At 44.7% G+C, this 15,455-nt stretch overlaps 1 protein-coding gene across 9 annotated transcripts in view; it reads right to left on the bottom strand.

Annotated features, from left to right (window-relative positions):
• Positions 1-15,455, bottom strand: part of PIGU (phosphatidylinositol glycan anchor biosynthesis class U) — a 127,033-nt gene that overhangs the window by 37,595 nt on the left and 73,983 nt on the right. For 4 of the 9 annotated variants that reach the window (XM_060030949.1, XM_060030948.1, XM_060030950.1 and 1 more), the window contains exons 8-10: positions 8,093-8,247; positions 6,331-6,474; positions 3,463-3,587 (exon numbers count right to left, since the gene is read on the bottom strand). In XM_060030949.1, coding sequence (XP_059886932.1) covers positions 3,463-3,587; positions 6,331-6,474; positions 8,093-8,247 — 424 coding nt within the window. The remainder of the gene's footprint in view (positions 1-3,462; positions 3,588-6,330; positions 6,475-8,092; positions 8,248-15,455) is intronic. The other 5 variants (XM_060030952.1, XM_060030951.1, XM_060030953.1 and 2 more) reach the window with 2 other exon arrangements.

Below are 15,455 nucleotides of genomic sequence, written 5' to 3'. Positions count from 1 at the left end.
CCAGAGCAGATGGAGCCAGGGACCTGGGGCACAGGACGGCTTGTTCCAGGCACCAGGAGGTGTCGGAGATGTCAGAGATGTCCAGGGCCTGATGAGATGCAACGGTTCACCCTTCATCAGACGTGCTAGGCCAGATGGAATCAGATTCCCCAAGTTCACTGGGTGACTTCATCGGATCTGTCGCTCCACCACTGACAAACTGAAACTTCAGGCAAGTCACTTTCCCTCTCTGAGCCTCAGGCATTCAGAAATAAAATTCCACTGAAAGAATCCAGTGTCACTGAGAGGGGCACAGAGGGGATTTAGGGACTTCAAAGGACGTGGTGATGTTTCTTTTCTTAAACTAGGTGCTGGGTACATGGGAATTTATTGTATTATTACATTTTATAATTAATTTTTTTTGTTGTTGTTTGTTTGTTTGTTTGTTTGCGGTACACAGGCCTCTCACTGTTGTGGCCTCTCCCGTTGCGGAGCACAGGCTCCGGACGCGCAGGCTCAGTGGCCATGGCTCACAGGCCCAGCCGCTCCGCAGCATGTGGGATCTTCCCAGACTGGGGCACGAACCTGTGTCCCCTGCATTGGCAGGCGGACTCTCAACCACTGCGCCACCAGGGAAGCCCCAATGAGTATTTTTAAATCAATATTCTTTTATCTTTATACAATAGTTTAATAAAAACAAAACATACACACACACACTCACAAAATCCATCCCTTTGGTAACTGGCTCTTTGAGCTGGACCACTGCAGGCTGGCATGGCTTCTGCCAGCAGGCTGTTCCCTAACACCGCAATTGTGTGTCTGTATGATTCATCCTGGCCCCAAGCACCACAGAGTCCCGGTATCTGGGACCTGCACTCAGGGAAGGGCCCACGTGCCTCTTCTCCCCATTGAGCAGGACAGGAAAATAAAATGGTGAATGTGCGAGCAGGCATGCTGGCACTGGTAACTCATGTTTAAACTGAATTCTTAACCACATTAAAAGTCTGAATATATTCAACCTAGGCGTAAAGACTTCATAAAATCTCCACTCACATGTCCACAGGACCAGGCTGAAGATGCTCCCACATGAATGTAATGACTCACAGCTGTCATGCCCCAAACAGACACTCCAAGCCTGAATATTCTCTGCTGCAGGAGCTGCACCTCCAGGGGTGGCAGCCAACCCTCTCTGCAGGACTTTCAGACAAGCTGAACTTGCCCAGCCAGCCAGCAACAGCATCTACTAGCTCATCCAGGTTTCCAGAAAGCCCATCCTTATTTTTTTGTGCCTCAACATCCCAGAGGGCATAAAATAGTTCATTTCAAGTTTTGAAAAATATGTTTATTTCAATGACTCTGAATGACTGGCTACTGAGCCTGAAGCTTTGATGATGAAACTATGCAGCAGACCCCTCTGTGTAATTATTACTACTACTAATAAATGTGGTGCTATTTACATTTATTTTTTCTCAAACTTAAAACACTCATGAAAGATATTCCCTCTATCTGACAGATGAAATAACGGGAGGCTCAGAAAGGTTAAATAACTTGCTAGTAATGGGAAAGCCAGGATTCAGACTCAAGGTGGTCTGGCTCCAGACTGTGTTCAGCAATATGGGATGAAAGATCTTATCGGGGGCAGATGCCCTGTGTGGGAGAGACAGCTAAAAAGGACTCTGTCTTGGGGGAAAGAGAATCAACATCCCCAAGACTCACCCTGTCACAAACTGGGGTATGTTCACATGTCTTGTGCTCTTGTGACTTGCCAAGCTGACTCTGAGCCCACTGGACTGGGTGATTCTTGTCTGTGCAATGAGGATGCCACAGACAGAAGATGCTACTTCCTGCTTCCAGTCTGGTCATCTGGTCATTGCCCCACCAGGCGTCACCTGGAGGAGCAGCCTGGCTTGTCCTGCCCACTCACCTGTTTACCTGTGCTCAGAGGCCAACTCCTACAGACAGGTTTCTTTCTAGCAGCTGGTCAGTTTCACTTCCTGGTTGACACCCAGCAGCCCCAAAACAACAACAAAGACTCACTGCCTCTGAAGCCTACCCTCCCCGAGTTCATTCCTGATACTTTGCTGTGCAAGGAAAGTTCAACAGCTCCCTTCCTGTTTTAGAGAATCAAGTGGTGTTGGGTCACTGGCACTGCCTCTTTATTAGGGAGGTTTAAAAAACCCATCCACAGGGCTTCCCTGGTGGCTCAGTGGTTGAGAGTCCGCCTGCCGATGCAGGGGACACAGGTTCGTGCCCCGGTCTGGGAAGATCCCACATGCCGCGGAGCAGCTGGGCCCGTGAGCCGTGGCCACTGAGCCTGCGCGTCTGGAGCCTGTGCTCCACAATGGGCGAGGCCACACCAGTGAGAGGCCCGCATACTGCAAAAAAAAAAAAAAAAAAAACCTGATAACTAATAAGGACCTACTGTATAGCACAGGGAACTCTACTCAATACTCTGTAATGGCCTATATGGGAAAAGAATCTTAAAAAAAAGAGTGGATATATGTATAAATGATTCACTTTGCTGTACAACTGAAACTAACACAATATTGTAAATCAACTATACTCCAATAAAAATTATATATATATATAAAAAACCCATCCACAAACATTTGTTGAGCTGTTCTGTGTGTCAGGTTTAATCCTGGGTGCTGGGGACACAGAGGCAAGTGAGTCATGAGCCTACCCTCAGGGAGCCCACAAACACTGAAAAGAACCCACACAGAGGGCAAAGAGCCCGACTCAGGGAAACACTAGGAAATACTAGAAAGCACAACCAGATCACTGCTAGACCGTCTTCTGAGGAAGGGATGGTTAGAGCTTAAAGGGGTCTTCACGGCAGGTCGGAAGTCTAGTATTCCCCATCTGTCTTCTATGGACCTTTCAGTGCAGCACTGGGAAAGGGTAAGCCAAGGCCTAGTGCCACACTGTCCAACACGATAGCCACTAGCCATGTGTGGCTTCGTAAATTTAATTTAAATTAAAAATTCCATTTCTCAGTCACACTAGTGGTTACTCTATTGGACTGTGCAGACATAGGGCATTTCTATCATCACAGAAAGCCCTACTGGACAGTGCTGGCTGGAGAATCACACATCTGGATTCCAATGCCAGCCCTTCTATACTACTTACCAGTCATGTGACCTTGAACAAGTGGCTCTACCTTTCTGTACTTCAGTTTTTTCTTCTGCAAATGGGGATACTTTCCTCAAAGTCTGGTGTGAAGATAAAATGAGCTAATGCATGTAACACCCTTAGAATCACAGTGACCAGGTACACAGCACTCAATAAATGCTAGTATTATTATCACTAGTCCATAGCATCTAGGAGGCAGATATTGTGCCTCATGTCACTGTCTCCCTCTTGGTGCTGCCAGCACAGCAGATGCCCAGCAAATGCCTATCAATTCCTTTTTCCCTGGCTGTTTTCATCCGGGGCTAGGTGACACAAATCTGCCACCAGGGGGTGAGAGGTGGGAGTACTCACATCTGTAGAGATGGTTCCACACAGGGAAGAAGGCCATGTAGAGGGCCACATCCCCCACTGTCGGGTAGGACTTGAAGATGGAGATGATGGCAATCTGGATGAACATGAAGAAGATAGGGTGCTCCCTGGGTAAGACAGGGCAGACAGACAGAGAGAGGAAGATCGGTCAGGGACCAGGCCCAGCCCAGAGACTCCTGACCCCATCCCTGAAACCCAAAAATACTCTCCAGGGGACTTCATGGAGGCATTGGCTCTGCTACCCACAAGACATGGGGCCGGGCCAAGCAGCAGAGCAGAAAACTGCAGGGACCCAGAGATGCCCAGAGGTGGTGAGAAGAGCCCAGCAAACACTAGAGAAAGAGCCCACAGAGATGTTTCAATCAAGCCCCACCCCTGCCAGCTCTGGGCCTTCCGCCAGGAGCCGCCGAGGAAGAGAACACATGAAGTCAGCGCCCTTTATTACTGGGCTTAAATGACTGCTTGTCAGAGTTATCAGGCAGCCACCCATGCCAGAGGCCCCTCTAACACTGCACCCAGGGCAGGAGGTGCCTCCTTGCTGATGCTTTGTTTCTCTGACAACAGGGTCAGTGGGGACTACAGATCTTTAGCTATGATGAGCTTCTTTCCAGAAAGAGAACTGACAGCTGCATGCAGCTTTTCGCTCTTAAGGGCTGGAATTGGAATTCTTGTTACCTTAAACTAGTAACACTGCCTACCATTTCCTGAACCCTCACTTGTGCAAAGTTCTGGGCTAGGCCCTTTTCTTGCATCATTACATGTGATCCTCACTATACCTCAACTACCCCTCTAGATAGGCAATGCTGTCACCACATTTGCAGCTGAGGAAATCAGGTTCAGAGAAGATAAGAGAGTCTGTAAGTGATGGAGCTGTTTGTCTCTAGAACCCCTAAGCACCACCAGTGCTATTCTCCTGAGTGCCCAGCAGGATCACAGCTCTGATCAGGGAGGATGAGACAGAACTCAATCTCCTGTGCTCCTCCAAGAACTGACCAAGTGCTGAAGGGAAGCCAACAGGAAGAAGCGAGGTGTGCACCCTGCTCAGCTACACCTAAACAACATGCACGTGGCCTACTTCCGCACAGGACCTGGATATCCAGCTCATGAAGGTTTTCTTCAGGTTAATGGCATGGCATTCTCCTCTTGCAGGTCAAAGGTCAGGGTGACTCAATGGGTGTAAATCTGAGATGTGGAGACAAACGTGTACACACCCAAACACTATATAGCAAATGACTCAGAAACTCAGCTTGGCAAAGTCACGCAGTCCTGTAGCCTCTAGAAAGGGTCCAGCTACCTCAGTGAGCATCTTCCTAAAGCTAATCCAAGTCACTGGCTTTGGGCTTCTTAGGTAGCTGGTAACAGCTGCACCATTCCTATGAAAAAGCTAGTGACAATGTAGTGCCAAAAAACATGGAGACCAGAACCCCCTGCAACAGTGCCTGGGGAGAGGCGCCCTGGAGGGCCTGTTCTCACAAAGCTGGCACTGCAGGGGCCAGAGTGGAACTTCATATCCAGGCACATGAGGGCAGCTGCAGAGGAGGTCAGGTATCTTCATATCTTCTGTCCCCACAACTCTGAGGTCCTGGCCGGGGTTGGGTGGAGGGGAGGGTGTCACAAGATGGTGGTGCTACTGTCTACCCAGGAGCTGTCTGTGGCCTTTCACATGCCAACAACAGAAGCTGATGGAGAGCTGGCTACACAGAGTGAGGAAAGGTGCTCCAGGCTCCCTGCTTCTCTCAGCCCAGTGGCTGGGCCTGACCAGAACAAGGGCAGGAAATGTGGACCACAGACAGCTGGAGAGCTTGGCTGAGTAAGGCTGCCAGGATTCTGGAGCCTGCCGGGCCAAGGAAGAATGGTTTTCTGTCAGATACCAGGCCAAGGCTATGTCATGGGAAGGAAACATCGACTCTGAGCTTTTATAGACTAGGAACCATGTGCATTGGTTCACTGGCCATGGAGAACGGCAGGAAGGTTAGAGCAGAGAACTCAAGCTCTGAAAATCTAAATCAAACTCTTCCAGCCTCCCTGGACCACACAGGCATATCTATGCCTGTTGGTGCCTGTTTTCCCTTCTCTGAAGCTAGGATAATAGAACCATTTCTGGGACCTACTATAAGTGATCTCTCTCAGGAGCCTGGCATGGTGCAGGGGACTGAGCATAGATTCTGGAGCCAAGCAAACCTGGGTCTGAATCCCTGCTCCATGCTTACTGACTGCGTGACCCTGGGAAAATTGTTCCACCTCTCTGAACGGCAATTTCCTCAACTATAAAATGGAAGTGATAATAACATAATGCCTACCTCCAAGAGTTGCTGGAAGGGTTAGGCATGAATATTGTCAAAAAGCCTAGAAAGGTGGGATGGACAACACATGTTAGCCCTCTTACACTGCAGAAGAGAGCTTTATAGGCATCCCTTTTGAGGGAAACTGATCAGATGATTAAACAGAGCTGCAGGTAGCCAGCCTCCCAACTAATACATCCTGAGTCCCTTTGAGCAAACTGTCACTGGGATGCTGATGAACACCCAAAAAGATCCACTTTTTCCAAGGATACCTTCCACACCCCAACACTGCTCTTGTTTAGAACAGTGACTGGGCTCAGCAGCAATGTGGGTTCAAGTCCCCCAAAGTGAGGCCAGGGGAAATACAGGGCTCCAAAGCACTGTCTCTGCACCCTGTACTCACGTGTGATTCTATTGCTGTGTGCAGCCAAGCCACTGAAGCGACTGAGGGCAGGGTTCCCTGGGCAAAAATGGCACAAACCTGATAGCAGATGTTCCCAGTTTGAAGGGCACCTGTAAAGCTACAAATGACTCTGTGGACAAAAAACCAGCAGGTCCAACCACTTACTTTAGCTTTATGGCTAAGGGGATGGTGTAGAAGAAGACGTTGATCTGAAACACACATACGAAGAAGAGGCTGAAGTGCTCAAACATCTCTGCAAAGAAGTACCAGAAGAGGCCAATGTTTGGAGTAAGATCTGGAACGGAAAGTCTGGAATAAAGATAAAAAAGGGAGAGAAAAAACACAGAGAAGTTATGAATGATCTGCTTTGACCTGGTTTTCTCCTGAAGGCTTTGGTCGCTGCTGGGCAGTCAAGGATGACTTTGTCTCCACAGAGGTCAGGATGTGAGGGGCTCTCCAGGCAACCGGGATATATGTAATTAACAAAAACAAGGGGCAGAGACACATAGAATAATAACCCATAAAAAATATTGCCTGAACCAAACTCTGGCATGCATCAAAGAGCTGAGACAAGGCAGGGATTTGTGCTAGAAATCAAAAGACCAGCCCCTCTTTTACTGCCCAAGATATATGTGCTCAAAACCAGGAGATGCCCAGCACTGTAGCAAAAGAGGAATGGGTTTGAAATAAACAATACCTATTTTGAGCATTCTAAAGACTTGTCTGGAAGACAAGGTCAAAGATCCTGTTCCTGCCCATTCTTGTTCCACATGCCCACAGCAGGAGCCAGAAGACTGAGTGCCTGACACTGCAGTGAGACGTCTAGGGGCCCGAGGAACCACTGCCAGGTTCTGGCTAGGATCCCAGACCTTGTTTGAGAAATAAGGGTTTAACTGGAAAACTTTTTGTCTGGTTATATCAGATAAAGATTGGCTGCAATTCTGGCCGTTCTAAAAATTTTACATTACATTAAAAAATATATAAGGGGTTGAAACTGATGTCAATTTACAATTTTAAAAGTACAAGTGAAGCATGAAAAGGGAGAGAGAGGCAATAGTTCATGGTCAGATTTCTCTGACGAAGGCCTCCACCCAGGGCAAGTCTTTGCTTCCTGCTGTAACTACATTTCCTTTTCTGTGAAATGAGGTAAAGAACACAATCTGTGGACCAGCAGAAAACTAGGAAAAGTTATTCATCGGCGTTATAAACTCTTATCTGAGGCAGAGCATGAAAAGCTGAAGGTTACTAAGTCATTGTTAGGCTCAGCCAGGATTTAACACAAATAAGCAGCCCAGAATCCCAAAGGGGAGCCTGCCACAGATCCCTTTCCCACCCTGGCAGGTTTAAGTGTCTATCACCCACTGAGCTGTGAGTTCCTTCAGGCTTGGGCAGTTATCTTCCTCAGCATATCACAGACAGAATATGTGGAAATGCCTGCAGAATTCATCCTGCAAACCCTTTTTGATTTTCTCTAAAAGTCTGACATATTTTATTGGCTTTATTTTAAAACTGCTGGAGACCCTCTTGCAATAGAGGAATACATCCATTACTGTTTCGGATTGAATCAAAACCTCCCAGTCAGAGGCTGGTAGTTGCTCTGGATGTTCCCAGAGAGTGTTCTTTAATCGCACTAGATCAAGCCAGTGGTCCTCAAAGAGTGTTCCCTGGACTGGCAGCAACAGCATCACCTGAAAATTTATTAGAAATGCAAATTCTGGGGTCCCTACTCCAGACTTACTTAATCAGAACCTCTGGAGGTGGAGACCAGCAATCTGGGTGTTGAAGCCCTGCAGGTGATTCTGATGCACACTAAAGTTTGAGGACCACTGCTCTAGATGCTGCCTGTGCTTGCTCGCCCTCTGATTCCAGGTGGAGCTGTGAAAACTAAATTAGCTTCCAGAGGTTTTCTAATGAGGTCATTACTTACATGAAGCCATAGACTGCAGGGATGAAATCCCACGAACTGAGAAGGAAGAAGGAGAGGCAAACAATTACCACCAGGCTTCCCAAGTACATCGTAGCATACTCCCAAGAGAAGATCCAGAAGGCTTTGCTCTTCACTTTCACGGGTATGTATTGCCGCTGGGAGAGAAGGCAGAATGGTACATTTAAGGATCTCAAGGACAAACAGCAGTTATCAGACTAAACTTCAAGATCCCTCCTGGAAAACACAGGACACAGAATAGGTGAAAAATCAAAGGATTGAAAATATATGCTAGGTAAACACTAACCAAAAGAAAATTAGTTTGGTTATTGTTACCAGATAAAATAGACTTTAATGTAAAACGTAATGCAGAGATAAAGATGTTCTATCATGATAAAACGTTCATCAGAAAGATATTACAGCTCTAAACTTGCAGGTACCTAATAACACAGTCTCAAGGTATATAAAACAAACTTGGACAGAGCTACAAAGGAAAAAATACACAAATCCATCATCAGTGGATAACTAGTAGATCTAATAGACAAAAATCAGTAATGAAGTAGAAATACGAATAACACACTTCATGAATTTATTCACAAAAGATCTTAAAAAACAAATACACTCGGGCTTCCCTGGTGGCGCAGTGGTTAAGAATCCGCCTGCCAATGCTGGGGACATGGGTTTGATCCCTGGTCCGGGAAGATCCCACATGCCGCGGAGCAACTAAGCCTGTGCGCCAAAACTACTGAGCCTGTGCTCTAGAGCCTGTGAGCCATAACTATGGAGCCCGTGTGTCACAACTACTGAGCCTGTGCTCTAGAGCCCACGAGCCACAACTACTGAGCCCCTGTGCCACAGCTACTGAAGCCCACTCGCCTAGAGCCCTGCTCTGCAACAAGAGAATCCATCACAACGAGAAGGCCACGTACTGCAACGAAGAGTAGCCCCCACTCGCTGCAACCAGAGAAAAGCCCGCGCACAGCAATGAAGACCCAACTCAGCCAAAAACAATAAATAAAATAACAAAATAAACAAATTTATATAATATAAAAAGACAAATACACTTATAAAACAGTGTACCTGGAGGATTCACATTCATTTAAAACATTTTGGGGGATTTATAAAAACTGACCACATACCTGAATCAGGCCATAAAGCAATATCAACAGACTTTAAGGAATCTGTATCATAGAGACCTCATGCTCTGACCATAATGCAATTTCTCAAAATCTTTAATAAAAAGATTACCTATAAATACATTAGGAAAGTGTTAAACACTTTTGCAAATAACTCAGGAGTCAAAGAAGGAATGATAACAGATAGCTTTGATGTTAGAAATTAATGGCTGGGACTTCCCTGGTGGCGCAGTGGTTGGGAGTCCTCCTGCCAATGCAGGGGACATGGGTTTGAGCCCTGGTCCGGGAAGATCCCACATGCCGTGGAGCAACTAAGACAGTGCACCACAACTACTGAGCCTGCGCTCTAGAGCCCGTAAGCCACAACTGCTGCAACTACTGAGGCCTGCGTGCCAGGAGCCCGTGCTCCGCAACAGGAGAGGCCACCGCAATGAGAAGCCTGCACACTGCAACAAAGAGTAGCCCCTGCTCACCACAACCGGAGAAAATCCATGCGCAGCAATGAAGACCCAAAGCAGCCAAAAATAAATTTAAAAAAAAAGTTATAAAAAAAAAAGAAATTAATGGTTATAAGAGAATTCCCTGGCAGTCCAGTGGTTAGGACTCCGTGCTTCCACTGCTGGGGGCCTGGGTTTGATCCCTGATTGGGGAACTAAGATCCCGCAAGCAACGCAGCACAGACAAAAAAAAAGAAAGAAATTAATGGTTATGAAAATACCTTATATCACTATTCAGGTAATACAGATAAAACAGTACTCTGAGGGAAACATACAACCATATTAATCATATTTGAATGGAAGGCTGAAAATAAATAAACATCCTTTTTAAGATATTAGAAAAAGAACAGAATACACTTCAAAAAAAGGAAGGAAATAATAAAAGTAAGAGTAGAATCTGTGGAAACAGAAAACAAAGTTATAACACAGGCACACCTCATTTTACTGCACTTTGCTTTATTGTACTTCACAGACACTGTGTTTTTCACAAACTGGAGGTTTGTGGCAACCCTAAGGGCACAATTTTTCCAAAAGCATTTGATCACTTCATATCTCTGTGTCACATTTTGGTAATTCTTGCAATATTTCAAACTTTTTCATTATTATTGTTATGGTGACCCGTGATCAGTGATCTTTGATGTTACTATTGTAATTGCCTTGGTAAACCATGAACTGCATCCATACAAGACAGCGAACAATTGATAAATGTGTGTGCTCTGACTGCTCCATTGACCAACTGTTCCCCTGTCTCTCTCCCTCTCCTCAGGCCTCCCGATTCCCTGAGACATAACAATATTAAAATTAGGCCAACTAATAACCCTACAGTGGCCTCTAAGTGTTCAAATCAAAGGAAGTGTTGCATACTTCTCACTTTAAATCAAAAGCTAGAAATAGGCTAGCCTGAACCAAGATAGCGGAGTAGAAGGACGTGCTCTCACTCCCTCTTGCGAGAACACCAGAATCACAACTAGCTGCTGGACAATCATCGACAGGGAGACACTGGAATACCAAAAAAGATACCCCACATCCAAAGACAAAGGAGAAGCCACAATGAGATGGTAGGAGAGGCGCAATCACAGCAAAACCAAATCCCCTAACTGCTGGGTGGGTGACTCACAGACTGGAGAACACTTATACCACAGAAGCCCACCCACTGGAGTGAAGGTTCTGAGCCCCAAGTCAGGCTTCCCCACCTGGGGGTCTGGCAACGGGAGAAGGAATTCCTAGAGAATCAGACTTTGAAGGCTAGTGGGATTTGATTGCAGGACTTCAACAGGACTGGGGGAAACAGAGACTCCACTCTTGGAGGGCACACACAAAGTAGTGTGCACATCGGAACCCAGGAGGGAAGGAGCAGTGACCCCTGGAGAGACTGAACCACACCTACCTGCTGGTGCTGGAGGGTCTCCTGCAGAGGCGGGGGGGGGGGGGGTGGCTGTGGCTCACCATGGTGACAAGAACACTGGCATCAGAAGTTCTGGGAAGTACTCCTTGGCGTGAGCCCTCCCAGAGTCTGCCATTAGCCCTACCAAAGAGCCCAGGTAGGCTCCAGTGTTGGGTTACCTCAGGCCAAACAACAAACAGGGAGGGAACCCAGTCCCACCCATCAGCAGTCAAGCAGATTAAAGTTTTACTGAGCTCTGCCCACCAGAGCAACACCCAGCTCTACCCACCACCAGTCCCTCCCACCAGGAAACCTGCACAAGCCTCTTAGATAGCCTCATCCACCAGAGAGCAGACAGCAGAAGCAAGAAGAACTACAGTCCTACAGCCTGTGGAACAAAAACCACATTCTCAGAAAGATAGACAAGATGAAAAGGCAGAGGGCTATGTACCAGATGAAGGAACAAGATAACACCCCAGAAAAACAACTAAATGAAGTAGAGATAGGCAACCTTCCAGAAAAAGAATTCAGAAAAATGATAGTGAAGATGATCCAGGACCTCAGAAAAAGAATGGAGGCAAAGATCGAGAAGATGCAAGAAACGTTTAACAAAGACCTAGAAGAATTAAAGAACAAACAAACAGAGATGAACAATACAATAACTGAAATGAAAACTACACTAGAAGGAATCAATAGCAGAATAACTGAGGCAGAAGAACGGATAAGTGACCTGGAAGACAGAATGGGGGAATTCACTGCTGCGGAACAGAATAAAGAAAACAGAATGAAAAGAAATGAAGACAGCCTAAGAGACCTCTGGGACAACATTAAATGCAACATTTGCATTATAGGGGTCCCAGAAGGAGAAGAGAGAGAGAAAGGACCAGAGAAAATATTTGAAGAGATTATAGTCGAAAATTTCCGTAACATCAGAAACGAAATAGCCACCCAAGTCCAGGAAGCGCAGCGAGTCCCATACAGGATAAAAACAAGTAGAAATATGCCGAGACACATAGTAATCAAATTGGCAAAAATTAAAGACAAAGAAAAATTATTGAAAGCAGCAAGGGAAAAACGACAAATAACATACACGGGAACTCCCATAAGGGTAACAGCTGATTTCTCAGCAGAAATTCTACAAGCCAGAAGGGAGTGGCATGATATATTTAAAGTGATGAAAGGGAGGAACCTACAACCAAGATTACTCTACCCAGCAAGGATCTTATTCAGATTCGATAGAGAGGTCAAAAGCGTTACAGACAAGCAAAACCTAAGAGAATTCAGCACCACCAAACCAGCTTACAACAAATGCTAAAGGAACTTCTCTAAGTTGGAGACACAAGAGAAGAAAAGGACCTACAAAAACAAACCAAAACAATTAAGAAAATGGATATAGGGACGTACATATCGATAATTACCTTAAACGTGAATGGATTAAATGCTCCAAGCAAAAGACACAGGCTTGCTGAATGGATACAAAAACAAGACCTATATATATGCTGTCTATAAGAGACCCACTTCAGACTTCGGGACACATACAGACTGAAAGTGAGGGGCTGGAAAAAGATATTGCATGCAAATGGAAATCAAAAGAAATCTGGAGTAGCAATACTCATATCAGATAAAATAAACTTTAAAATAAAGAATGTTACAAGAGACAAGGAAGGACACTACATAATGATCAAGGGATCAATCCAAGAAGAAGATATAACAATTATAAATATATATGCACCCAACATAGGAGCACCTCAATATATAAGGCAACTGCTAACAGCTGTAAAAGAGGAAATCGACAGTAACACAATAATAGTGGGGGACTTTAACACCTCACTTACACCAATGGAGAGATCATCCAAAATGAAAATAAATAAGGAAACAGAAGCTTTAAATAATACAATAGGTCAGATAGACTTAATTGATATTTATAGGACATTCCATCCAAAAACAGCAGATTACACTTTCTTCTCAAGTGCACACAGAACATTCTCCAGGATAGATCACATCTTGGGTCAGAAATCAAGCCTCAGTAAATTTAAGAAAATTGAAATCATATCAAGCATCTTTTCTAACCACAACGTTATGAGATTAGAAATCAATTACAGGGGAAAAAAACCGTAAAAAACACAAATCCATGGAGGCTAAACAATATGTTACTAAATAACCAGATCATTGTAGAAATCAAAAAGGAAACCAAAAAATACCTAGAGGGCTTCCCTGGTGGCGCAGTGGTTGAGAGTCCGCCTGCCGATGCAGGGGACATGGGTTTGTGCCCTGGTCCGGGAAGATCCCATATGCCGCAGAGCGGCTGGGCCCGTGAGCCATGGCCGCTGAGCCTGCGCGTCCGGAGCCTGTGCTCCGCAACAGGAGAGGCCACAACAGTGAGAGGCCCGCGTACTGAAAAAAAAAAAATAATAATAATACCTAGAGGGCTTCCCTGGTGGCGCAGTGGTTCAGAGTCCGCCTGCTGATGCAGGGGACACGGGTTCGCGCCCCGGTCCGGGAAGATCCCACATGCCACAGAGCGGCTGGGCCCGTGAGCCATGGCCGCTGAGCCTGCTTGTCTGGAGCCTGTGGTCCAGAACGGGAGAGGCCACAGCAGTGAGAGGCCCGTGTACCGCAAAAAAAAAAAAAAAAAAAAAACCTAGAGACAAATGACAATGAAAACACAAAATCCAAAACCTATGGGGCACAGCAAAAGCAGTTCTAAGAGGGAAGTTTATAGCAATTACAAGCCTACATCAAGAACAAGAAAAATCTCACATAAACAACCTAACCTTACACCTAAACGAACTAGAGAGAGAAGAACAAATAAAACCCAAAGTTAGCAGAAGGAAAAAATCATAAAGATAGAGCAGAAATAAATGATATAGAAACAAAGAAAACAATAGCAAAGATCAATAAAACTAAAAGCTGGTTCTTTGAGAAGAGAAACAAAATTGATAAACCATTAGCCAGACTCATCAAGAAAAAGAGGGAGAGGACTCAAATCAATAAAATTCGAAATGAAAAAGGAGAAGTTACAACAGACACTGCAGAAATACAAAGCATCCTAAAAGACTACTACAAGCAATTCTATGCCAATAAAATGGAAAACCTGGAAGAAATGGACAAATTCTTATAACCTTCCAAGACTGAAACAGGAAGAAAGAGAAAATATCAACAGACCAATCACAAGTAATAAAATTGAAACTGTGATTAAAAATCTTCCAACAAATAAAAGTCCAGGACCAGATGGCTTCACAGGTGAATTCTACCAAACATTTAGAGAAGAGCTAACACCCATCCATCTCAAACTCTTCCCAAAAATTGCAGAGGAAGGAACACTCCCAAACTCATATTATGAGGCCACCATCACCCTGATACCAAAACCAGACAAAGATACTATAAAAAAAGAAAATTATAGACCAATATCACTGATGAATATAGATGCAAAAATCGTCAACAAAATACTAGCAAACAGAATCCAACAGCACATCAAAAGGATCATACACCATGATCAAGTGGGATTTATCCCAGGGATGCAAGGATTCTTCAATATACGCAAATCAATCAATGTGATATACCATATTAACAAATTGAAGAATAAAAACCATATGATCATCTAAATAGATGCAGAAAAAGCTTTTGACAAAATTCAACACCCATTTATGATAAACACTATCCAGAAAGTGGGCATAGAGGGAACCTACCTCAACATAATAAAAGCTATATATGACAAACTCACAGCAAGCATCATTCTCAATGGTGAAACACTGAAAGCATCTCCTCTAAGGTCAGGAACAAGACAAGGATGTCCAGTCTCACCACTATTATTCAACATAGTTTTGGAAGTCCCAGCCACGGCAATCAGAGAAGAAAAAGAAATACAAATTGGAAACGAAGGAGTAAAACTATCACTGTTTGCAGATGACATGATACTATACATAGAGAATCCTAAGGATGCCACCAGAAAACTACTAGAGCTCATCAATGAATTTGGTAAAGTTGCAGTATGCAAAATTAATGCACAGAAATCTCTTGCATTCCTATACACTAACAACGAAAAATGTGAAAGAGAAATTAAGGAAACACTCCCATTTACCATTGCAACAAAAAGAATAAAATACCTAGGAATAAACCTACCTAAGGAGACAAAAGACCTGTATGCAGAAAACTATAAGACACTGACGAAAGAAATTAAAGATGAAACAAACAGATGGAGAGATATACCATGTTCTTGGATTGGAACAATCAATATTGTGAAAATGACTCTATTACCCAAAGCAATCTACAGATTCAGTGCAATCCCTATCAAACTACCAATGGCATTTCTTACAGAACTAGAACAAAAAATCTTAAAATTTGTATGG

The sequence above is a fragment of the Delphinus delphis genome, chromosome 15 (genome assembly GCF_949987515.2).
Source record: "Delphinus delphis chromosome 15, mDelDel1.2, whole genome shotgun sequence".
Classification (NCBI taxonomy): Eukaryota; Metazoa; Chordata; class Mammalia; order Artiodactyla; family Delphinidae; genus Delphinus; species Delphinus delphis.
This window is presented reverse-complemented; position numbering and strand designations above follow the sequence as displayed.